At 39.3% G+C, this 27,094-nt stretch overlaps 1 protein-coding gene across 1 annotated transcript in view; it reads left to right on the top strand.

The window, feature by feature from the left end:
* MAPK10 (mitogen-activated protein kinase 10) overlaps nucleotides 1-27,094 on the top strand; it is a 108,823-nt gene that overhangs the window by 54,394 nt on the left and 27,335 nt on the right. The window contains exons 3-4 of the mRNA XM_042871025.1: nucleotides 12,601-12,672; nucleotides 24,856-25,073. Of these exons, the coding sequence (XP_042726959.1) occupies nucleotides 12,607-12,672; nucleotides 24,856-25,073 (284 nt within the window). The 5' untranslated portion in view covers nucleotides 12,601-12,606. The remainder of the gene's footprint in view (nucleotides 1-12,600; nucleotides 12,673-24,855; nucleotides 25,074-27,094) is intronic.

The raw sequence follows: 27,094 nt of genomic DNA, 5'->3' as shown, positions 1-27,094 counted from the left end.
TAGGTCAGGTCTTTATAGCATTGATTTCTCTGCTTATTTCAAAGTGGATAAGAAAGCTTCTTGACCTAAGTGACATACGGAGTTGTCCTGGTTTGGTGGATGAGACCTGTGCTTTATCACACGGCAGTATTTTGAGGTGCAGCAGCAGCTGTTGAAAATATTATTTGGCATGTGTAAGGTAACTGATGCTAGAGAATATGATACATACAGCTCTTCATTAACAAAGCTCTCCAACTATTTTATAGATAACATTGACAGGTTTGTTACAGAGGTGGGCATAACCCCAATTAACCTTTCTAGCTGTGGTTAATTTGGCTGAGAGTAGATTTATTTTCTATGAATTCTTTTCTGTCTTTGTAAGACCAGCATTCTGGGGAGTACAGCTTTCATTCATAGTAAGCAGAATGGCTCTACTGAATGCAATATAGATTGTAAAGGCATCTTCCAGTGTGAAGAACAGTTAGGAAAATATCCTGTTGTCAGGCTGCAATATAGACTGACTTGTTTACTACTGTCTCTCTCAGCAACTTCTCCTATAGTTCTGCTAACAGGAATATCAGAATTTAAGTCCAAATAGTAGGAGCAGCATAATGCAATCTGTAAGGAATGAAAGGAAAGTTTTATTCATCTTATGTTGTTGGGGTTGTTGGTATGTGTTGATGCTGACTTTACTCTTTCAGGACTGTGCAGAACCTTTCCTCAGAAGGGTTCTTCATTTCTTCAAACAAGAAATTTTCTCTCTTTGTTATGTGCATATGGAAAATCCAGACTATGGACGCCTTATTCTTGCATAATGGCACACTTAAGAAATAAGATACTGCATGTTTGTTTGCTCTTTGGACTGTTTTCTGTTCTCAGAGATCTGCAGAAATGTTCTCTACCTGGAGTTAATGAGCCGTTGCACTTAATGACTGTTACAAACAATAGTGCTGATATTCTGCAAGTTTATAACTCCATTGATAACGTTGTTTCAGGTTGAATATTAGGAAATATTCTTCTCAGAAAGAGTGGTGATGTAGTGGTACAGGCTGCTCAGGAAGATAGTGCAGTCCCTTCCCTGGAGGTGTTCCAGAACTGTGGAGATGCGGCACTGGGGGGCACAGTCAGTGGGCATGGTGAGGATGGGTTAGTGGTTGGACTTGGGGACCTTAGAGCTCTTTCCCTATCCTAATGATTCTATGTTTCTATGAAATGTATGGATGTGATACTTGGGTATGTGATTTAGTGGGCATGATAGGGATGGGTTGGTGAATGGACTTGGGGATCTTAGAGGTCTTTTCCAACCTTTAAGATTCTTTCTGACTGCCATTGGTTCAGAGGTGGAACTTAGTCAAGCAATGTTTGTTGAGTAGTGACCCCAAATTGGTAGTTCTCCCAGGGAGAACTTCAGAACAGCTACAAGTCACCTCTGCAAAATGTAAGACTTCACCATCAGCATGTCACGATGCTAGTAAGGCATCATGGGGGCAGCCAATTAGTGATAAAAACAAATTTTGTAAAAATGAAAATCCTCACAGAAGAGAGGAGCTACTACAGAGGTGAGACACATTTGTGAAATATTCAGGTTGCAGTCAGTACACTCTAAAAATGCAAACATAGTAATCAGAGGAGAATCAGACAAGAGAAGAAGCACTCTGTGTTTTGTAGTTCGTTCTCTTTGCAGCTGCAGTTTGTTTTGAGTAAATTGTGAGGGAGAACTGTGTGCAAAACCTTCATTCATTGGGGGGGGGGGGGAGGAGGGGGGGAAGAAGAAGTGTGTGAGCCTTATAAACAGGATTACTGCTGGTCTGAGTAGTCCGTGAGCCATATAAATCCTGGTTTGTGAGTTAATATGTCATCTTGCATAATAGCTGTGAGCCTGGACAGTGTTGGTTATTTTCTTAGACCTGATGTGCTTTGTTGCTTATCTTACAGTGCAGTTTCACCTCTAAATCTAATTCCAGTGTTGCTTCCCTTCTGTGGACACAGCTGCAGGTCCCTTGCCAAGCCTCATGCACATTTTTACATCTGTCTGTTTTTCCTTTAGACCTGTATTTAAATTTTCTCAGTTATGATCTCTGTGCACTTGCAACATTCTTTTCTTCAAGATTGTGTAGTATTGTAATATAAATAGAATATAATGATGATTTGATAACACAAAAGATGATTTAGGAGTACTGATTACAGTGTGACTCTTCTCAGCTCATCTTTAAGTACCCGTACATTAACATGATAAGAATGATTAATCATATTCACATGCCAACACACTAACCAAGACTAAAGATAGTTCTGGCTGACATTCTGTGTTAAACTCATCTGCTAAGCAATGTTGAGAACAGCTGCAGAAAATCAGAAACCATTTGTGTATCTTATGTAGCCTACTTTTTTCCCCTCTTCCAACTTTGATAAAATTAAATGTAGCAAATTCAATTAATGTTATAATATGACTAGATAAGGTGAGCCTCGTAGGTCCTGCTGGAGCTATAATTGTAGGCTCCACATAAACTTGAATGCCTGGAAATGAGACCAGTTGAGAAGTTTCCATTCTGTGGTCCCCTACACATCATCTGAAGATGCTCTGGCATGAAATAAATGCTTTGGTAATTCTGTGGAGAAGGTGGTGTTGCTGTTCCAAATGTTTTGCTGGGCACTGTTCCCAGGTCAGCCTGGGAAGACTGATGCAAAGCTTGTATGCAGAACTGGATACGTTGGGAACAGCCCTGTTGTCATCATGTTTAGGTTTGCTCCTATCCCTCCATGTGCAGTAACAGAAATGCTACATCAATAGCAATGCAACTTTCAATCAATTTGCGTTGTAAGAGAGATGATGGCAGCCCACAATGCAAGACAGATTCATTCTGTGCTTGTTGAGACGTTTTTGCTTTGCCTCGATGAATGCAAACAAAGCCTTTGTCAGATTTTTATTTTGTGTCTCATGAAACCACTCAGCATCACAGTTCTCTGACAGTTCCAGCAGCAAATAATGAGCAGCAGGAGTCAGTGGAATGATGGATGTTATGGCTGGTGGAGGGGAGGCTCTAGGCTGGCATTTGCAGGCTGTATGCACCCCCAGACATACCTTTTTGTGTGAGGTTTTGGTAGAAAAGATGAACATGATACAAATCCAAAATACTCCACTTCCATGAGACTGCAGTCTCAGGTAGGAATACAGAACTTAAATTTCCAATGAAGTTGGTTTGCCTCATGCCAGTATAAAAACAAGCTCAAAACCCTCCCCGAACACTTTTCAGAATATTTTAAAATGTGCTGAATGGGTTCAAATTCCTTATGCTTCACACAAGGGGATAAGTAGTTTGCTTCAGTATGGGGAGCATCACAAATCAGTTATGCTGGGTGCTGAAATCATGGCAAACACAAATGTGTGTATATTTTACATGTCTGCTCTGCCAAGCTTGTTCCATTTGAGTTTAATTTTTTCAGTGCTTCTGGAGGTGTAAAATCACTGGGGCAGAACTTAAAGCTGCTCACTGAATATCCTTTTGTTGGAAGATTGTAACTTCAACTGTGAATTACAAAGGCATGCTGCCTGCAGATCAAATGTTGCTGTAAATTAGCCCAAGACTGTGAGAAGGAACTGAAATGAGCCACAGTTTTGGAGTGGCATTGACTCTACTGAATTTTAAGTCTCAATAATCTGTTGAAATGTTTCTCTCTTCTATTTCAGGGAATAAATTAAATTTAAATTCTGCAGCATGGGGCACAATCTATGTATGTGAGCAAAAGCAAAAACAGCTGATGTGAAGTATTTGTTCTGATGCTTATTTACTGAAGACAGAACCCTGTGACTCAAGGCAACAGGAAGGAGTCACAGAAAGGAAATCAGGACATTTTTCTTGCTGTTTTTCTGTTTAATCGTGGAATCATTAAGGCTGGAAAAGATCACTAAGATCACCAAGCCCAACCAACAACCCAGCCCCACTATGTCCTCTGACCATGTCTCTCAGTATGACATCTCCACGGTTCCTGAAAACCCCAGAGACAGTGACTTCACCACCTCCCTGGACAGCCCATGCCACTGCATCACCATTCTTTCTGAGAAGAAATGTTTCCTATCATCCAACGTGAATCTCTCCTGGCATAAGTTGGGGCCATTCCCTCTTGTCCTTAAATAACCAATGTTTATGCAGATTAAATTTCAGTTTAGGAAAATGGCAGAATCTTTTCACTTCTGTTGTGCTACTGTATGTAACTCTATGTACTTATGGGAAATTGATAAAGGGATCTGAATGCTTCCCTTTGTCTAAAGCTGCTGAATGCAAACGAGGGATGAAGTGCTTTTATAATGTCACGTCTCACCAGCTGCCTGCTGCAGTCTATTTGTTGGGCACAGTAGTCATCCCAGAGGACAAAAGACTCCCCAGAAGAGCATGGGATCTAACGTAATTCGTGCATCCATTTGATTGCACAGCAACCCAACCTCTTTCTATTCACATTTTTTTATAAATGTAAATTATACCACAGATAATCTGTAATTCTTGCTGTAGGAGGAGAAAGCAGACAATAGCCTGGGAGGTGGATGAACTGTGCACATTATTACAAAGGATTTATTTAATGTGAGGTATGGAAAATGTGCTCCAGTGTGCTGGAAGCTGGAAACCATGCAAAGTAAATTCATACTCTAAATTCAAATGATTGTCCTGCACAGTGAATTGTTTTTGTGTTGCAGCCGCTTTGTGACATGGTGTTTTGTTGTAGCTGCTGCTACTTTGGAATGGAGAAGTGGTCTAGTACCAGGTCTGGAGATTGGTGGCTCTGCCTGTGGTGGGGTGACTGGAACTTGATCTTTGGGTCCCTTCCAACCCAAGCCATTCAATGATTTAAGATGTAACAGTAAGCAGACTCTCAGCTGCATAATTCCTCATGTGTGATGCAAATCACAGAGTCACAGAAACTAAGCTTTTTGGGGGGAAGAGGTGAGAGATGATAATATTTTTAGTTGTGTAGCTGCTGTATAAATATTTAAATGCAAACCAAGGAGGGCACTAAGCATTCTGACTTTGCAGACAATTGAAACAACATCTCATGCTTTCAGCAGAGAGGTTGACGAAGAGGTATATCAAGGTCTGTTTCAATGGAGAGTGATTCTATGCTGCTTCTCTGAGTAACTGTGAGGTGCAGATTGGGCGGATGGGTTCAATGGCCAGATAAACTATGCTTTTTATGTTATGATTATAAACACTACTGCTGCAGTTCACCAAGTTATCCATAATCCTAATCATACCAACTTTGCTATGAAATTATGAACATGGACAGAGTCTAATAGAGCTTAACATCAAATAAGTAAAAGTGTTGCACAATACTGTTTTGTTTTTGTAATTTTTTTTTCTCTTAAATCAACAATGCTATTAATTGTTTTCTCTAAATGAAACTTTCATGGAAATTGCAGTTCCCTGTACCGTAGTGCCACCAAATGAAGGTGCTCTGAAACAGGACTAATGGCTGGATCAAAGTACCGTGGCCTTTCATGTCATTTCTTCCTGAGTTACAGTTCCAGTTTTGCCTGGGGTATATACTTTTTTTTATTCATACCCTTCACTGATGGAGTAGTTGACTTGTGCAACAAAGCAACATGGTAAGATGGAGATCCAGTTGCCTACAATTTGAAGTATTAAAAACTTATTCCCAGCTACTAGAGCTTGGTGTATGTAACTTAAAATATATTAATTTTATTCATACTGCTTAAGATAGAGAGTACTGAAGTATTTTTCTTTGCCTATTCCATTGAATGTATGGCGTTGTTAAGTTGCACTGTGCCAAGGCTGTCACTGGAGACAAATTTAACTGAATTTGAATTAGGTTTGGCCGTTGTGCTCTGACTTGGGAGTGTATTAAAAATAGCATTGATGTGATTTGTTATATACCTTCACACATTTTACCACTGACATTTATCCAAGGAAGAACCTTTTATTGATTTTTGGACCGAAATAGAGGAAAGCAGGTTTCTGAGAGGGAAAAATTATTTATTCAGCTGTGATGTAGTGGATGCTTCAGTTGTTTTCTGTAATTTTTCCAGTAAGGAAAGAACAGATCAAAGTGACAGTACTGGGAGGGGGGGAAGGTGGAATTTGCAGCTAACAAACTTGCTTTTACCATTATGGCAAAGCTGGTTTGTTTGTTTGTTTTTACTTCATGGTGGGCAAGTAATGGGCATTTCATTGTGCTCAACTCTTTCTGATTAGATTTTCTTCATTTTTGGCTGACAACAGTAGCTGTGCTCTTGCACAATGATTGCTGGAGGTTCATCTTGTGCTATTTCAGAGTTGCTTCCAATACCAAAGTCCAATTTCATGCCTCTGAAAGTGGCTAGATTTTTTTTCTATTTGAATTTGTCTCACAGAATGGAGACATTCATCTCTGAATGAAAAGACAGTACAAGAGACTGCAAGATCGTTTAACCTGCTGTAAGACCTTACCAGCAGCAGGTTAATGATAAAACTAACTGCTTAGGTGGTTGTCCTGGCTTTGAAAGCTACTGCATGGGTATTTACACCAGCTATTGTCAAGTGTAGAAATTTAACTTGTAAACATTGGCAAGAGAGCAACTAAGGAACTGGCAGAGAGGGCAGACAAAGCTCAGCTGTTTCTGTCCTCTGCCTATTGGCCATGATCACTAAAGAATCCAGCTTATCAGTTCCCTATCTTTGCAGTTTGAATGCTCTTTTTATTTTCTCTCTTTCTCACTTTTTTTTTCCCCCATAAATATCTCCTCCAGCAGTCCTCTCAGTGCTATTTTTAAATTCTGTACCCGTTTGCTTTCTCTTCCAGGAGTTCAGTTGTAGAAATGCTTGCATGATCCTTGTGAATTTTCAGATGCTGTTTTAGCAAGCTGTTTCTGCTGGTATTTAGCCTTAATAATTATTTAATTCACACCATTGCTTTCCCCTGTTACTTCAAGAATAATTAAAAGAGAGCACAGACAACAGAAAAAAACTAAACATTTCTTACTAGATGCAGGCTTGTTCTCTGTTATGTATCCACTTGGAAATTTCAGTTCTTGCTGCGTCAGGTCCTGAAGCTTTTTGCCAAGCAGTTGGTGCAATTCAAACTGATACTGAAAGCTCTCTGTTGCTGTGCTTGAAATTACATATGAGCAAAAAATTAAGTTCTGTAAAAGTTGCTGATGACCCTGCAGAATTTGTGTTGAAAACTAATTTGATAGGATATTCAGGCAGCTGCATCCCAGTCATAAATGGCAGCAATGATAAGAAATGGTTAAACAACGTGCAGCCTTTCCTCCTTGACACAGCACACCAGCGCAACAGAAACATGTCCAAAATGTGATGGCAATGGGGATCAGAAATTGCTGCTCTCTCCTTATATAAATCATGATGCTGTAGGACTTCGGTCAAGTCTCCAGTATTTCATAGGTTCAGGGCACCTAGATGCTAAGTAGAAAGCTGTAGTGTACTGACAGCATTCTGTCACTTTTTTACTGTTTTCTGTGTTATTTTTACAGAAGTGAACTGCCGAATTTCAGGGAAGTTAAAACCATAGCTTAGGGAGTGGGATCCCATGGGCATTCCTCACTGATCAACCAGTGATGAGACTGTCTATTTTCAAATGAGAGAGAGGGGGATTCCAGTGCTGGAAATGGATGAAATGAGTCAAACTCCATTTTCAAAACAGGAAACATTAATTATTCATCGGTGTTCAGCTTTGAACATCACTATTTTTCAGCAAGGTTTTCTGTGACGGCTGCGATGATACATTGCCCCCTTTAGCTGATGTGGAACAAGATACGTATGGATATATTTAAATCATATTAAATGTTGATGAAATTTCATTAATTTTTAGCTTGTTCTCTTTCTCTTCATGAATGATATTCAATGAGATCACAGCAAATAAATCCAGTCTATTGTAGTATGAGTATAAAGCCATGTCCCTGTTGAAGGTAGGGAGCAGTCAATGTGCCCATGACACACATGGTCTATCCGTTCGGTAATGCCAAATAATGAGAAAATGATGGGCTTGGTTCTTTATATGAATATATCATTTCCATGTATTGCTAAGATTATCACATTGGATGGGGCTGGAAATGATTTCTAGCTTATTGGTTGGAGTTGTTCTGTAATTCTGTTGAAGTCTTTCTGCTTGCAGCTATGCCTTGCCATGTGTTAATCCAGCCATGTTTTATGCAAGCAATTCTGTGGATGATCTCTTCAGCTGCAGTTGATTTATGTTTAAATTGGATATTAGTAACTTTTTTTTCCACATGAGGATGTTTACAAAATTGCAGTGTGAAGGAATTGTTACCTTCTCTGTACTGTAGGACATGAACATTTCTAACAGAACAGCCTTAGGGAAGTGGAAGTTGGTAAGGAAAGCACCGGGCTGGGATGAGCACTTACTTTATTTGTGAACACTATCAGCACTAGTTTAAATGCATCCAACAGCTGCAGCATCTCACTTCAAGGTCCCAATTACGTCTCTGGTTGCTGTGTTTGACCCAAAGGCTTTGACTTTTTGTGCGGTGAGAACCCTGCCCACGTGGCTGTTCTGAGGCAAGTGGTACCACCGTGAATTGGCTCCTTGGTCTCTCTGAATTAAGAAACTGTATGGAAATGTCATAAGGCTCCAAGTGGGTTTTTCAGATTTGTCACAGGAAGACTTAAGTATGCTTTGACAGGTCAAGGTTGATGTCCACTGGGAAGAAGGAAGTTGCCTCTTAATGAGGAGACATGAAGTAGCCATGGAGAGAGGCTCCCTGAAGAGTACCTGTGATGCTTTTTTGAGACCCAAGATCTTGTGAAGGATGGGTGAGAAGAGAAGCTGATAGACAACACAGCATGTGCTGAGATGCTCCTAGGACCATATAGCAAAGTCAGCACTTCACAGACCTACAGCAAGCAGAAGATCTTGTATGATCCAGAAGTTAGTTAATGTCAACTAAATCCAGCGTGGGGATGAAAAAATGCTGACAAGGCCAAAAGGCTAGGAGCCAGACTGCCCAAAACCATTCATCAACATCACATAGCTGTCAGAAGAGGAAGGAGCTCAGGGAGCAGCAGGAAGATTCAGCTCAGGGAGGACATGTGGGAGAGCTGGAACTGCTGTTGTCCTTCTACTTTGCTTTGTCTGCTGTCATCACCCTGCTTCCTCTCTGCTCTCAGCTATTATACTAATATTATTGATTTAATCCCATCACTTTTCCAAGAGTTTTGGAATAATAGTGAGTTATTCCTCTTTAGAAAGAAGCAATCCTTCTCCAGAAGAGATGGGTGTGGTAGAAAAATGAAAAGGGAAAGTTTCTGGCTGAATGTTGGGCATATCACAGGCCCACTTGCTTTGGAAGAGGAGCTGTTGGCAGGAGAGCAGTCAGAAGACACATTCTACTACCATGTGTGTTTGTTCATTGTGAAGAAAGATGAAGATGCTTGCCTTTGGTGAAGGGAAGATGTGTGACTCCGAAAGCAAAGATGCTGCCTTTATTCTATGAGAACTTCTCTTTGGATTTTAGGAGAAAGCAGGTCTTTCAGCAAGCCTCTGCTGTTGTCATGTTATATGTTTTGTCTATGTATATCTAAAAGAAGTAAAATTAAGTAAAATAAAAGTTTGGCTTTTTGTTATTAGTAGGTAGTCACCTCCAATCTATTTTTTTATCCTTGGTCTGAGTAAGCTAAAGTATAGGGAAGTAAGATCAAAGTAAACTTCTGAGCTGGCAAATTCACAAAACCAACCTATCTCATGTTTCAAGTACAGGCAGTCACTTCCTTAAATGTGCCCTCTTCAACTTCCATCCTACATTTTTAGTGCCACCTTTGGATTTTTTTGAAACTAGATCGTGGTACTTTTTCTGCTGAGAGCTGAATGCCCTTACAGGTTCTGACATACAACTAATTTGATCCCAATGAAAATGTGAGATATTATGCTGTTATTGCTGATTCACAGACATATTTTCTCCCTGTTCTGCTGCTGTGATCTCTAGCTACTCAGCTTCATTCCAGCTGTGGTTGTCTCAAGATGTCTTGTAGCATCAACACTGTTCAGTTCAACCCCCTTGGATAATTTTGCTCAAGGCAGAAAACAAAGAATCAAAAGTAGGGCTGTAGAGATACTGGGTACTCATGCTCTCACCAAACACTCAGATCCCAGCATGCAGCACATGCAGTTGTTTCTAAGTAGCTTCTTCCGTGATATTTGCTTTGTGCTGTGCTTATCCCGGCATCACACCTTGATTTGCTTTACTTTGCCTCATCTGATATGTGGGCAAGGTATGATCAAGGGTAGTTAAAATGTGAATGTATTTTTGTGTTAAGAAACTAGAAGTTACATGTAAATACGTACAAAACATCAAAGGAAATTTCCTTGAAGTTCCATGTACAAAGACATTCACTGTGGAGAACTCAAGTCTCTTTTGCTCTGGGTGTGCAGTCTTACAACCCAAAAATGAGTTATTCTCATTCTTGGCCATGTGAGCCATTAGATCTACCTTTTGTACAGAGGAACATGATTATCGATCCATGCCAACGAAACGTATCATACTTCTATCATTTTTACAGCAGTAGCTGCATGCAGGGACAACATAATGAATAGTTAAACGTCTTCCAGCTCATAAATGTTACCAGTTTATTACCCTGTTCTGGATTACTATTGTCATTCTGGTGGGAAGCAGAGGGGCCATGTATGAGTCATAATGCATATGCAGGGCAGAATTCATCCTCTCAGCAGAACTTTACAGTAGATTCAGTGAGGAACTGGGTTTCCCTCCCTTATTTTCTTCACTTTCCATTGTTAGACTGTGTGGAATATGGTGTGTTTTGACTAATGACATCTCAGTTATTGATTATTGGAGCAGTATTGTACATCCAGCCAATAGGATTTCATAGAGCATATATCTACAGTGTGGGACTGTGATTATCTACTGGCTTTCCACAAGTCACTGAGCATATGACTCGTGTTAAAAGCTTTTTTCTTAATTATTTCTTATTAAAAAAAAAAAAAAAGTATGTTTCTTCCTCTTGCTCTAACACAAACCCTCTGTGGGATGTGAGGCTCCAGCAGTGACTCACTGGGCAATGAGGCAGCAGTCTCAGACACTGTAATGTGAAGCAGAAAGGTCTTGTGCTTGCTTTCATAACAGTGTTATTCATTCATTCATTAAAAATTAAACACACAGGATACATGATGTTTTCAAGTTTGCAGATATCGGTGAATACTTTCTTGTTGTTTCTTAACTTTTTGAGAGTTGAAGTTGCTCCAGTCTTTGTTTTTGTTTTATTTGGGAGTATCTACTGTTACAGTTAGCTATAATTCCTATAACAGAGCAGTGTACGTCAGAGGGGCCCTACAGATGGGGATTCAGTTTCAGAATTATGTCTTAATGGAGTAATGGATGCATTTTTAGCTACTGTAATGAGTTTATATTTGTAAGAAAATTGTGACTTCTATATTATTCATCTCTTTTTCACTAGAAGTTGCGGGTTTCCAATTGTGATTTTAAAGTGGGGTTGTTTTTTATTTTTTGAAGTGGAAAATCAATATGCTCCAATGGCTTGTGATGTAGCTCCCTGATAACATCTCTGTACATTATTTCCCATGTGAGAATGCAACATTGAAAGCTTTGATTGGTCAGAGCTGAGTGCGATGCTATGGAATTTAAAATGTTTGAAGAGCTATAATGTGTTACATAGCTTTGTCTAGGCCAGTATATGGCCTCGTTGGCCACTATCAAGTGCTGTGATAGTGCACAACAGTGGGCTGAGCACATAGTGGCAGACAGTAGGCTGGGATTGCCTTGAATTTGAGGTGATAGTTTTGAGGTAAATAGATTCAGAAGGCATATTGTGTGAATTTGTCTCAGTGTATAAAAACTGAAGTTGATTCAGACATCCACAGCACTTTGAGGCAGGAAGCTTTACAGTCTCAAGAAACAGAAGGTGAAGAACTATTTCCTTATAGTAATACTAAGCTGGTACTTGACAACTTAATTTGATGCCAGACTGTGTCTACTTTAAAATGAAAAAGAAATGTTCTGCTTCTTGCTGCTGCTGTGCCACTTGTTTGGTGGATCTCCAGCATAGGCTGTGTTAGTTCTCTTACTAAAAAAGATCTGTCCATGCCATTGTTTCGTGTCTGCTTTGGAGCATTGTTCCTGCTCTTTTCTGCATCTTTCCGAGTTGTAAGATGTTAAGATGAGGAGCAGAACTACGTGTACTGTTCATGAAGTGGTAGGCCGTGAACTTACTCAGAGAAATTATTAGTTTCTCTGTCTTCTCTGATTTTCCTAGTAACTGGCAACTTAGAGGTTGTTCCTTTCTTCCCCACAACACTATTTCTCACTCCTGTACTGTATACAACCTGCTGACTTGAATTTGGTGAGACTATAGGAACATACAAGTGACAAGAGAAAATTTGGGCTAACGGTTTCTGTTACTCTAAAACTCTTCCTGACGTAAGCAAACCCCGTTGGAAGCTGTTGCATTGGTGAGTGTTAGAATGACATTAAAGCTCATTCCCAACAATGTTCTAAGCAATTTGTTCTTTTCAAGAGCTGGGTAGTAACTGAGGGTGGCTTCATGACCCAAATGCACATCTAACTGTTCTGTACTGGTATGTTAGCAAGCATACAAATTTATATGTTTATTTTCTTTTTAATTGTAGGTATTTATGAGCCGCCATTTGTTGTACTATTGTGGTGAACCTACCCTGGATGTGAAGATTGCCTTTTGTCAGGTGTGTGTTCCTTACAGGTAAAACAAGGTACAGTATACACTTGTACTTTACTTTTACATTTATGCTAATAGAAAAAAAAACTAATGTCTGTAGCAAATTGAGAGTAACTAGCTGTAAGAATTAGAGTAAATGTAAAAACCAGAAAAATGCATCACAGAAAATTTCTATTTAATTTGATTGTCATCGTTTGCTCTTAATGATTTTTGCTTGCCCAAATATCTGTTGATGTGATGAGAACAAAAAAGTCTTGGCTGTTCTTCCCATAAACTTAATGATGAGACATTCTTCATCCAAAATAACTGCACCTATATAAATGCTTTCACAGAAATATGTGAATTAGATTTATTTTATCTTACCATCTCTTTATGTGAGACAGAGGTTTTTACATTGTAATCAATGAATACAATTTTCTGTCCATTAGTCTGCATTTGCTGGGAGTACGGAAAAAGTAATTGAATTGGTGCGAGATTTGTACTGTCCTCAGTTGAACAAAATATACTGTGCAGGTTGTGGGGTCATGAGACTGTGCTATAGCTAATTCTGCACTTGATATCAGCCTTGAAATTGTTCAGTCACAGTGCTTTAAAATCTACAGAGCTCAAACTAACTTTGAGCTGAAGAAAACTCTGTATTTTTATGCCCAATTTTTGGTTCTGATGGTTAGATTAAGTTAGTTAACATACATAGATGTCAAATCACTGAATGTGTTTTTTCCAGTATGAATTTAAGGTGACTTTTATTTGACTTCTTATGAAACATTTTGTGTTTGAATTATTTCTTGTTTTTTGTTTTTGGTGGTGATGTTGTTGCTTTGAGATGGAACCCATTATTGGACTTCTTGAGGGAGATTAGGGAACAGCCTTCATTTTTTGAGAGGTGAGAACAGTGTTGTGTTCCTGAAAATGGAATTGTGGTAAACACCAGTACTCCCTTTTATGTTACTTACATCCTAGTGTCAAAGACAGTGAAGAGCTGAAGGCTGTGAGATGTATGTAAGCAGTTAATGTGAAACAGTGGCGTGTATCGGAAATCTTGCTGTCTGTTTTTATAACTCAGTAGTGCCAAATATTGGTTCTGCTGGGAAAGCTACCTCTGAACTTTCAAAATCTTCAGCACTCAGTTGGATCTAGGCTATTTACTTTGGAAAACTGCTTAACAGCCTTCTATGTCCTTTCTTACCTGCTATTCCCTGTCTGCATGTGATTTTCTAACTTATTGAATTCTACCCCTTTATTTTTGGCTCAGTTTGGATAATTAGATCTGTGGACTGCACAAACAGCCTCCTCAATGAAAATGTTTATATATAACTTATACATTATGTATCTTTCAGACCAGGGAGAAAGAATTTTGGAAGAAGAAAGGATTTTTTTTTATTTTTTTTTTTCCCCACAAAACAGTGCTTAGGTAATTTTTTAGACAGAGCTTACTTGAGGGAGGGGAAAAAAAAAAGAAAAACAGAAAAAACACCCCACAATGTTTAAAAAAAAAAAAAAGAAAAAGAAAAAAAAAAGGGAGGGGATTCTACACTATTCTACACTGAGAAGTTCTTTTCAGTGTACAGAATACAGTGTTTTGCACTGCTAACTATCCTCTTCCTTTTACATAAATTAAAGAAGAGCTGTACAGAAACATTTCTATTTTACATGTGCAAGGAAAGATACTTCTATCATTTCCTCCTTACATTCAGTGCTACTTCAGCCTGGATATCAGTCAATTCCCAACAATGTATAGTGAATGCTTTCTGTCAAACAGTACCCAGTTTTTGATTTAGTCAATAATCAAAACATGCTGCTATAATTAATCTTCTGCTGATACTCCAGTTTAATAAGAAGTGTTCATAGAATCATAGAGCAAGGTTGGAAAAGACAGCTAAGATCATCTAGTCCAGCTGTCATAGCCACAAACAGTACTTAATGTCATATTAGTGTTTTTGTTAAAGAATATCCAATGAAATCAACAACATTTTGGATGAATTCTTGTAACTGGTGTTGGGAATATCCAAATAATTTCGTCATGGCAGTATCTCTGATAAAACAGATTTTATTTGCAATTGCAATGGCAGGCTTCTCACAAGCTGGAGCACACCTATGGGCGCAGTAGTACAGCTTTTGTGCCTTGTGCCCCCATGCCTATCCCCTCCCCTGTTTTCCCATTGGCTGGGTACTCCAGATTCACAATCTTACCAAAGACTTACATTTGTTAATTACATTCTAACACTTGTTGATTCATGTGCTGTCTTGTGCCAGTCAGTCGCCATCCTGTTTCCAAGACGTCTCAGTACTCTCCTTATCACAGTGATATGGTGGTCCTCTCCAAAGTTTCTTCCATTCTGCCCAAAGGCTGCTTCCTTTGTTAAACAAAGAGCACGAAGGGGAGTGATGTCAGGCCTTCCCAATGCCTCTTCAGGGCTTCCTTGGGCACATCATGACTTGTTCTCTGGTTTGATCAATCTTGTGCAGGATTTTCTTGCAATGTGTGTGACAAAAAACTACATATATATTCATGCTGACTAGACATAAATTGTTGCTAGCTATACAAGTTTATTGCTAATTATCTTCTCTTTCTTAAATTCTCCATTACTCGGGTCCTGCCTGCCAGTACCAAATATCAGTAAGGCTCAGAGGTGTTTCAGAAGGCTGGACAGACAGGACCTGCAGTCTTTGTGCCCATAACCTACTACCTAATCTCTATGATTTTAAATTACTTCATGTATATACTGAACATGCATTCCTGGGGAAGATTCATCAAGAGGATAGGGAATGCAAACTATCAGAGACCTCTCCCTACGTAAAGTAAAAAGACTCCCAGAAAGAACTATGGTGGTGGAGACCATGAAATAAAAAATCTTGTTCTAATGCAGAAGCAACATTTGATTCCCACACTGGGTGAAGCCAATCCAAGGTAAATAACCATGGCAGTATCCGAAGAGGAGTCATTCAAGAGTGCACGAGATACTACTCTGTCATTACAGGAAACAGGATTTTGTCCTTCCAGCACTTGCTGCACAAACAGCTCTTCATGATCCTCATATCTTCAGATGTATACCCTGAGGATTAAAGCTAGTTTAGGCTGCTTCTTAATTTATTTTCTCCAAAAAGATAGGCCCTGATCCAAATCACACTCAACCACATACTCAGCTTTAAGTACAAGAGCAGCCTCTTAGAATTACATACTTTATTGCATTAAAATCTCAGCTCTTGTGGATGCTGTTCATGTGTACTGCAGAGGGCAGGACGTGGGATATAGGTGCAACCTGGTAATGTTTGGTTAATCATTTGGTATAATTTTAGAGAGCATTCAACAGTCTTCACGTAGTAATTTTTATTCCATATTTATTCACAATGCTAATGGAGAAGTCAAATACTCCATGATTTACTGTGGTCTGAATATAAAGAAGTTTCTTTGTAGCTTTTGGAAAATTGTATTGAATCAGGAAGCCTTAGAGCTCCCCAGCAGCAAGATGTGGGCACTGCCACTCAGTTCTTGTGGTGAGTGGGAGCCAGCCAGCACACAGATAAGAGACCCCAAAAATGCTGTTTTTGGTGAACTTAATTCAGCTCATTAATTTTTTTTTTTTTTTTGGTCTGGTTTAACAGATGCCAAAATTTCTTCTGCTGTACAAGTATCCAGCAGGTACTGGCACAAGTCAGCGTTATGCAGTTGGATGCTGACCTGCTTATCTGTCAAGATGAGAGCTTCTGGTGGTCATGTGCTGTAACATAAGATTTTTTTTCACTGGAAAAATCTGACTATCCCAGGTCTATATCTAATATGTTGACCATGTGGAATAGAATAGCCGATGTGGAAGATGCATGAGTAGTCCTGCTCCTGTTGGAATGCATGCATCACTGTGGACTTCCCACCAAATACTGAATTGTTCTGAAGTGTTCTTTTAGAGGTGACGTGTTGAAAAATACCCCAATGATTGTTACCACTGAGGGCATATACTTCTTATAGTAACTGTTGTGTGGGGACTTCTCTCTCATCTCCTAAAGTGCACAGCTTTGTGCGCTGTGGCAGGAAAAGACATCCACCTATAGGCTGCTTGCTTTTAGCATACAGCATATGGCACTGGGTCTGCTGGTTTTATATGGCACAGTGCTAACTCAGCATGGTGAGAATATGAAGAATTTCCAACTTAAGAAAAGAGAAAAGTCCTTTTTGAGAAACAAATCATGATCAGGGAAATATGACTTCTACTTATTTGCAATTAAGTCTATCATTAACTGCAATTTGGTAGGCTGATGTTTTTCTGGAAGAGCTGAGAAAAATGACATCTGCTTTTGAAAAACAGAAGGATGGGACAAAGGTACTTAGACTTATAGAACTTCATTGATCATTAGTAAGGCTGCTCTTGTCAATAGGCCACATCTTTAGGGTTCTGGACATTCCTACTGAAGCACAACATGACACAGACCCCTGGATTTTGAGTAGAATAAGATGTTCAAGTGCTGAATAATAACTGACAATGGATGCTGCCAACCAACATGAAGAATTGTGCCTGGCAGAATTTTCACATTTCCTAAATGTTAGCTATATAGGATGCATTTATTTACACTTCATTTGCACACCCCCACACACATTTTTTGCAGGACTCAAGAGCAGTTCTGCAGTCTGTGACTGTGCCTCTGGGTGGCTTCTGCCAGGGTTTGGTAATTGCAGCATAATACTACTCCATGATTTTTGACTTGAAGTCATAAATAATCTTGTCTTCGAAAAACACCTTTCTATTATTCAGTTTTGTGCCTCACAGCACTTCCATAATGCTGCAATAATACATTTAATTTTCTTCCAAAAAGCAGGCACAGTGGCATTTTGAGATATGATATCTGGGATCCAGCCATACATACTAAGAAAATGCTTAACATGAATCACCACTGCAATGTAGCATGCTAATCCTTTGGTATGGCACCATCATTAGTCCTTACTGGACAGTCTGAACAATTTGATGCCCCAGATGGAATACGTCAGTGTTTCTGCATAATGAAATTGGATTTGGTGCTTTACTGATACCACTTAAAGAAACGTTCAGAGTGCATTTTCACTTTGCATGTAGAGAGTATTTTGCAAGCTTCTACTCAGATTGATCTTTAAATAAGTCCCAAATAAAAAGATACAGGAAAAAAAAAAAAAAAACAAAAAAACAAACAAAAAAAAAAAAATTTTTTTTTATCTTTAGATGTTTTTTTCACCTATATTCTGACAACTTGCTTTATTTTCCACCGGTCTTGAACAAAACACTTCCTCTGTGAAATACTTGCATCAATGAACACTTAAAACTCAGATTATTTTAGCAAACTTTTCATTTGTTACCAACAGAACAGACCAGCATTATTGATTGCATTGCTCTCAGTTATTCATTCATCAGGTTTGTTTCTGAATTATTTCCTAAATTTGATAAACCACTTGAGTTAAAATTAATGCCTTAATCACATTGGACAGAATTACTGCTTTAACCATTACATAAGCTGTCTTGATCAGGAAAAGTCCTATAATTATGGTTTCTACCCAATGGGAGATTGATTGATGTTCATAAACCATTCTGTAAGCAATGTCCTTTACTGCAGATTTCTGGGACTAAAATGTTATTGTTTAAGATAAAGAACTGTCTCTTTCTAGCAAACAATGCACTTGAATTATTCAGTTATTAAAAAAAGGAGAGTCTTTTCATTAGCCACTTTCACAATGAATACTGTAATTATACGATTGTACTCAAATTTAGTTTTTGAGGTAGTTATACCTGTGCTGTTATGTGCTGCCTTTTCACCCTTCTTTTTAAATGATGCCATGATGTGCACTGGGACACAGCATCTCATGACTTCTTCCTTGCTGCCTTACATACGTAACAGAAGAAAGCTTCTCAGCCAACACCTGATATCTCACTGTGGTCTCAATTTAGTGAGAAACCCAATCTATTTGTAAAATATTGTACTATCAGTATGAGAACTTAATTCCATCCTAGTTATCCTGTGCTCAAAGCATGCTGGACTTCAGGTCTTCCCTGCTGCTGCTGAAAAATCAGCCATCCTTTTCATTTCCCAGTGGTGCAGTGCTTTGGCCAACTTTCAGTGTCCATTTCTCTCTCTTAACTGTATCTTGCTTCCTCCCATATTGTCTCTTCTTTTTCAAACCAAGTGACTCAGAATGAGCTGATGAGTACAAACAGCAGTTTCCTCTCCTCCTTGCTCTTGCAGTTTGGTTGTGGCTGCTCTTGTTGCTGCCCTCTGTTTCAGAGGCAGCAACAACCCATGCCTTTGCCAACATCCCATGCCAATCACTAAATAAGTAAGAGGTTCCCAAACATTGTTACCTCCACTTCCATCCGCTTTCTTACATGCCTCTTTCCTGTATTTTCCCTACGTTATACTCAAGTCCCTGTCCATAAAGAAACCTCTTTCCCAAGAATTGTTATTCTTGGCATTTCTGGATAAACCTTTTTCTCCTTACCATCCTTGGTGTGATGGCTGGGGCAAGAGTTTACTGTCTGTGTCTGTGTTGGATTCTTCAGATAATATGTGAATGAGGAATTATTCTGAACTTGTTCTTCTGCTGAGGAAATGCTCACGTATAGCTGATCTCTTACAAGTGTGCACCAGAATGAAGTAGATGCCTTTGGGCTGTGATAACTGCTAAGCAACATGTGAGACCATAGTTAGAAATAAGTTACAACCATGTCGAGCCTGTACAAAAGGAGCAAATTGAAAGCAGTGAAATCTCAGTGAACACCACATGGGAGACAAGTGAAGAATATCCAAATGGAGTTTTGCTTTGGAGAAATAAATGAACAAGAAAGAGAAGGAGCACTTCATGGTGCTCAGAACCAAAAAAAGCCAGTTCTGAAGTCACTGGAGTTTTGTCATCTCAGAAGAGGTTAAACAAAAAGAGTTTAGTTTAAAAAAAATAAAAAAAAGTAAGAGTATTATGCTTCTTACAATAATTTCTGCTTTAAAAGAAAATGTGCAAAGCAAATGCAATGAGATAATCAAAGAATGGTCTGTGGGAGCTGAGCTGTTTGCAGAACTTCACCTGGCTACTGAGTTGCTGAGTTCTTAGGAGTGCAGCCTGTGTCTGGGATCTAGGAGAAAACCAGTGAAGAAGCACTAACAAAAGACAGAGAATTAACCCATGACAGCATAGAAAGCACTATAATAAGGAATACTGTGTGATGAATACAGTCCTTATAGGTTATGAATGAGATATGATAGTGGGGGAGACGTGGTGCAACGGGGCTGATAAAATAAGATTAAGAATTTACAATATTGTGTGTAAGTGCACACATTTGGTGTTCTGTGTGGGAGATTTAATCTCTAACTGTGCTACAGATCTTTCTGTGCAAAGATACTGTCTATTTCTTAAATGTAGGCTTCTGTGACTCTCCAAATGTACACAGCAAAACCTGTGCCTATTAAATCCAAAGCAGAGGTTTGGTAAATGCCACAACTGTGGCACTTGGATCTTCTGAGTGAATTGCAGTCATTCAGTCGGGAGGATAGGAACTAAATGGGGCTGCCAGCTGTACAGGCACACACTTTCAGAGCTCACAAGAACGCCCTCAGGATTTTACAATCTTTCAGAATTTGCATTTGTATAATCTTATCATCTGATCTTTTGGTCAAATGGTAGCTTGAAGATATTTGTATTTTGGACCCTGACAGAACACTGTCTGTCTGCTACCCACGACATGCTCTCCTCCTTTCCAGCCTTTTGTCTGGGATGAATTGGAGACAGAGGAGCCCTGGGGAGCCATTGTCACTTCTAGCACAGAACGATGGCTCTGTTGCATTCTGCACACCCTTGGGCATGGTGCCAACTGCAAATGAGGAAACAGTCTTTCAGTCTTTCATCTAATTCTCTTCCTCACTTGTTTCACGCATGCGGAGTCGTTTTGCTTTTTTTTTCAATAGCCTTGAATCATGGCACACTTAAATGTTTATCTTTTCCTGTAGGCATTTCTGTGCACATGCAAAGATGGATGCTGATATTTAGGGAAAGCTCCTCCTCAGTTGATACTTGTTAACATGCTCTAAGACAGCTCTGCATGTCCTGGAGATGTAGATGAGAGCAATTGAGCTTAAACTGCCATTAGTGGGTTTAATAGAAGCTAAAAGATGGATGTGAAGTGCTGAGCTGTAAGAAGTCTTTCTATTGTGAGTTTATCAATAACAGGGGGAATGGTGTTCAGAAACAGATGTTCACCAGTGAAAAGTAGTCAATATCCTCCTTTCGTGAAGCAGAAGTAGGTAAATAAGGGGGGAAAATATCAGGAAACAATTCACCTCAAACTGCAGAAAATAGTGATGTTATTCTGTTGTGCTTTCTTATCTCTATCACTGCTTACACTGTAAAACAGGAAAAAAAAGAAGAAAAAAAAAGAAAAAAGGAAAAGAATGCATCTTGTGACTATGAGCAAGGCAAGAAGTGGAGTTTCACTCTGTTTTTCAATAGCTGCTCTTTGAAAACAAATAACGTGTTTCTAAGACATGTGGTAATGTTAGGACTAGTATTTCCCTTCACCTCCATCCCCTGAGGCTTGGTAGTTCATTTCCTTTCCTCCCAAGCCATTGGGATACTGGGCAAATAACTGTGCAGCTATGGCTGCCAACCCCATTTGGATAGATGTGCGTTCAGTTCCGAAAGCTTAACTTCTTTTAATCTGAAGTTTCCCAGTACAGAAGAAGGAGAATGACATTTGGTACATGCTGTAAGTTTTGAATGTGTTATGGCCAAAGAAAATTCCTGTACATGGATGGTTAAGTTCTAGTTAGTGTTGAAAGTTTGATTCTGTTGTCCAAATATTTATAGAAGCCATGAAATAATGACATTCAGATGCATTGTTTGTGTTTCAGCAATTATCTTTCACCTAACACAAAGACCTGTGAAACTGTCCCAGACAAAAAGGATAGAGAATTTTGAGTCTAAATATTTTTGTTCTTGCAATGTTTACTGCTATGTTCGAGTCCAAGTAGCATAACATGCCAGGTTCATTTGGAGCTCACTTGAAAATTTATGAACTGTAGTGAAATTCTAGAAGATTTTGGCAAGATCTACAGACTTTCAGTACGACTTCCCAAGTAAACATAAGTGTGAGCACCATTTTTTTTCTCCAGTTAATAGTGAATGAAGAGCTTCTAGTTTCTTCTTGATGAGGGTTTCTCTGTTCTTGAGGTTGTGGTATCCACCAAATATGAAAGAAAGTTGTCTTCTGGATGTGTGCATGCTCTATTGAGGGCATGCATTTCCTTGCCTTGGGTAAAAAAAGGGTAAAGCCTTTGTAGCTGAATTTTAACGTTTCTTTGTCCTTGTTTTAGAAGTGACTTTTGAGTTGATTTCGAAATCGTTTGTGATTTGCTTATTTGTCACTCTGATATGGAGATCTGATCAAACGTGATTAATAACACTGTTAATTCATTGCTTTGGAGATTTGATTTAAATATTGATCAGACAAGGAAAATTACATTGTTTGACCTATAATTCTTATGGGAGTATTACTTTGGGCTTAAGCAGTAGGCCCGTTGTGCTTTAATTTTGCTGATTTTCTGCTGAAAATCAGCAGAGTATTTTTCTGCATTTTATTACCAGTGTAGTTTTAAAGAGAGGGGGCAGATGGGTAGCTGATTGGAAGCCTGGTTTGCCTGTCTCTAGCAGCCAAAGTGCACATCACTTGCGGGAGGCATTTTGCTTAGAGTCAACTTCCAGCCATATTAGCGTGCCTGATATTTGAGAGTAATTCTGGGTGTCTTTTCTATCAAAGCAGAAGTGATGTGAGCTCGTTGCTCATATGTTAAGTAGATTTTAAGAAAGTGTTACTTTTCATAAGCTTCCATAAATAATGAAACTGTCTTTACCTTTTCTGGTTGCATGTGAACAATAGAGGGGTTGTTGTAGGAAAGTGAACATTGTGCTGATGGGCTGATGGTTAATCTAGATAATCTTAGAGGTCTTTTCCAACCTGAATGATTCTATGAATCTGTGAATTAGGAAGCATTTCATCTCAGAGTGGTGATGCAGTGGCAAAAGCTGCCCAGGAAGGAGGTGGAATAACCATCCCTGGAGGTGTTCAAGAACTGTGGAGATGTGGAACTGTGAACATGGGTTAGTAGTGGTGATGAGTTAATGCTCGTACAAGATGGTCTTAGAGATCTTTTCCAATTTCAATGATTCTTTGATTCTATCATTCTAAAAGTGTGTGTTACTGAGGGGAAAGCTGCTTGTTGAGACCATTGTGTTCTGATCAGACCCTACAGGCTCCTGTTGGTTGATGTTTCTTCAGTTACTGTTGGAATGACTGAAGAACTGCAAACAATAATTGTTCAATTAATTAAGACTTTCTTGGATTAGAAATACCTACCTGCTGGAGCTGCAGCACTTCAGAAAACAATCTGTGGCATTGTGAGGTTCCTAAGTCCAGTTATTCACAGGCTCTGCCTGACTTCAAAAGAAGTGATGTTGATGTGTTTAGGATTCTGAACTCAAAGTGACAAAAATAACTTATCCCATTTACATCTGTACCACGTACATTACAGGTGGGGAGGTCAGTACTGGTGATGCTGACAGGCAATGGTTCCTCAGGCCTGAGCAAGGTACTTTCTCTGGCTCTTCCAGAGAAGCTGGCTGTGATTTGGGCTCTCTAAGCAGTGCAGTGATTATGCTGACACTTCCCTAACATTGGTTTTACAGTAACGGATGTTAATGCTGAATATAGTCTGCATTGTTCTGATAATGACATCAGGATAAAACATGATGCAAATGTGTTAGTGTAGCCAGAGGGAACTGGAATTATTTCCTGTCATTCAGGAGCACATTATTCAAATAAAGCTGCTCAGTTCCAGGTCTGGTAGGAGTAGCTGAGCAAGCTGGATTTATTCATCTGTCTGCTCATAGCAGTAGGAGCTTTGAGACTAAAGCTGCACAGTGCAAATCAGATGCTAATTTTCTTTCTTTAGATGGGAAAAATCCATACCTCTTTCAGAGTTATTCTACTCTTTAACCTTGGATTTAGCACTTGTGTCAGTATGGGTATGTTTCTTTCTTTCATCATTTGGGGAGAGGGGGGATTCCTTGCCCTGTGTCTGATTCACGAGTAAGTGCAGTGTTTCTAATTGTTCTTCTGAAATGAGATTTTCTGTTTGAATGCATGGCTGCAGCTAGGGCACTTCAAAACCTCCGAATGAGGCAGCTGGGATTAACCACCCTATCAATGACCACCAGCACTCTGGCAGGATAACTGACAGAAAAAGGGCATTCATTCATCCCAGGGCAAACCAGAGAACCCCAGTTATTGGCAGGATCAGTTCTCTATTTTTAATGCCAGCTTTATGGAACACTGGAATTGTGTATTTTTTAAATGAAAAAATTGTATCCTTCAAGGAAAGTTTTTGTTTTCCCTTTCCCCATCAAAATTCGTCTTAGTATTATTGTTCAGTCATGTAGCATTATTGATTATTCGGATTTATTGAAAAAGCAATTTATATCAGATAAACTTCAAACGTTATATATATATATATATGTGTGTGTGTGTGTGTGTATATATATATATATATATATATATATATATATATATCAGGGAAATTCAAACGTTGCATTTGTGAGCACTGGAAATGAATGCAGAGGAAGAGAGATGCAAGTGTGGCAGCAGGTGTACATTTGGGCTCTATTTCTCCTCTTCAGAGTGCATCTGGGGAACATGGATTCCCTGGGTGAATCATCCACTGCTCCAGGACAGCTCTGTGGCATACTGAACTTTTGTGTCCTGTGCTCAGTGTGACATAGGATGGAATCCTCAGTTACAGACATGAAATCACAATGTTTATCTCGTAGTCAGTACGTATTTTACTCTGTATTCTTTGGTGAACAATGGATACCAGCAGACCTCAAATGGCCATAATGGAACTTTATGTCTGGTAATGCCTGTGTATATGGGCAAGGTTACAGCTCTGTAGTGCTATCTTCTGTGCAAGCACAACAGGTTTGTAGTAATCTGTATTATTTTTCTTTCATGAAAATAATTTATTTTGTGGGGACTAACACTAAAATGCTAGAATCACAGAAACAGCATTTCTGGTTCCCAAAAATACAGAACTGGTAAACTCTCCTCAGCTATTGAACTCTGTAGCCTAAAATGGCAAGAATTCATATTTTAAAATGGAACTGACTGTGTTTCCTCAATATTCTGATGTTTTACAGCCTGGGTTTCTGTCTTCCTTCCCAACCCCCTTCCCTTCTGCACAACAGGGATTTGGGAAACAAGTGGATGTGTCATACATTGCCAAGCATTACAACATGAGCAAAAGCAAAGTTGACAACCAGTTCTACAGTGTGGAAGTGGGTGACTCGACCTTCACTGTTCTCAAGCGCTACCAGAACTTGAAACCAATTGGCTCTGGGGCTCAGGGAATAGTTTGGTGAGTATCAGCACTTTCTCTTTGCTTTTCAGTAGGATTTGCCTTTTGCATTTCTTCACACTTTGCTAGTCACAGATATTGTCTACAATTGCAAAAATGAGCATTGGGCAACAAACATCCTGAGGCAAAAGAAGTCTGATAAATTCTGCTGCTGGTGAGGATGTTAGCATGGGATTTGTTTCTCCACATAGCAAAACACAACTAGCAAGGGAGAAAGAGAAAGAACCTGACTGCACTTGACAACTGTGACACTATTTCCAGAGGCAGTGCAAATTACATCCTGGGTAAACCCTGTAATTTCAGTATTCATGCAGAAAAAATCAGAGAGCACTGTGTAGAAATTGGTCACGTCTAGAGCATTCTGCAGCATCTGCATTGGAAACCTTTTGCAGCAAGGTAGCTGCTAATAAGTTCTCAAACAGGAAAGGGCTAAATATAGCTTAAAATGGGTCAACTAAAAACAGCAAAAATAAAATAAAATGAAGTCTTTTTCTTCAAAAAAAAAAAAAAAAAAAAAAAAAAAGGCAGTTAAGCTAAGTAAGATCTGTAACATAACGTGAATTTGTCTTCAATACTAATAGTTGACAGGAGATGTTAGGAATGCCCAAGGACAGAAAGTCAAATGAGAAAACAAGAAAGCTGACGTGGAAAGTACAGCCAATTTCCCTAAATGGCTGAGCAATACTTTGAGGCCATAAAAGGCTGTACAGTTTCATGGGACAGATGGAGAAGAGTTATGTGACTGATAGGGTAGATCATCATTTTTGTTTAGCATGTGCCATGTTGCAGTCTACCTGTTGTGAGTCATAATTTACCAGAAAGGCATGAACAAGCTGAGCGTAGCACATTAAGAACCTATGGTAAAGCAAGAATTTGGTGGGAACTGCCAGCTTGCTGGGTGCAATGAGGGCTTACCCAGCTGTTAGAGACTGCTTTAGTGTATGTCAGGAGTTGTTAATTATTGAGTGAAAAAGGTAGATTATTACTGCTAAATGCCAGGTCCATGTTCAGGACAAAACTGCTGCCAGCAGTAACAGCAGTTGTCCAGCTTTTGGTCTTGTCCAATTCTTCAAAGCTCATAAGAAGCTTTGCTTGTGCTGGGAGAGTTGATTGCTGAGAATGGTTTTCTGCTTTGCCTGGCACTTGATCTCAGAATGGCAGTGCCCACATCCTCAGAAACAGGAACTTTTCTTGTAGTAGTTGGTCAATAATTTGGTATCACACCCTTCAGTACTGATTAGCTACACAATACACATTCATCTTCTGTGTCAGGGACTGCCTCAGCACTCACTTCAGGACCAGATTCCATCTGCTAGCAGCAGCATCGCTTTTACTAACCTGGAGGTGATGTCCCCAGTGCCTGCAGCTTGTCTTAAATGATTGCATAGGTAGATTTCAGCAAGAGAATTTGCATGGACAGTAATACCTCTCATGGAACAGTAGTGGGCATAGGAAGCAGGGAATGTGGCTATAAAAGAAGCAGGGACTTGGTCTTAATTCGTTATCCTGAAATTTACATCAAGGACAAATCCATTTTCCTGCTGTGGAAACATTACAGTAAAGGTATAGAGTTCTTCAGGAGCTGATAATTTACTAAAGATCTGTGAAAAAGAGCAAGCCATGTGACGTGTTTGTTATAAATGTCATTGTGCCCATGTGAAATAACTAAAAACTTGGTGAGCAAGTGTGGATTTGGACATCCTCTGCTTGGTATCTTGCGAAATTGGTGTGGGAACTTTCACTGGGATTTGCACTAGCCATGTTCACAAAATGGTTTTTGCCAGAAGGAGAAAAGAAAACAGCCTGGATTCTGAGCAGAGATATTCCTACTATTGATGACAGTACAGACTGCTTACTGTAAATCTCCCAGATGTCTGTGAGGAAGAGTGGTGTGCTTTTGTAAAATTGTTGTGGTATTGTAGGTGTGATGACAATGAGACTTGGATGAAGCAGAGTTTATAATTTATTGGGCTAAGCGTTGTCAACGTACTTTGACTTTTGGCCATGAGTTTTAGGTCTGC

Source organism: Lagopus leucura, unplaced genomic scaffold, assembly GCF_019238085.1.
Source record: "Lagopus leucura isolate 7727_CA_CO unplaced genomic scaffold, USGS_WTPT01 Super-Scaffold_100004, whole genome shotgun sequence".
NCBI lineage: Eukaryota > Metazoa > Chordata > Aves > Galliformes > Phasianidae > Lagopus > Lagopus leucura.
This window is presented reverse-complemented; position numbering and strand designations above follow the sequence as displayed.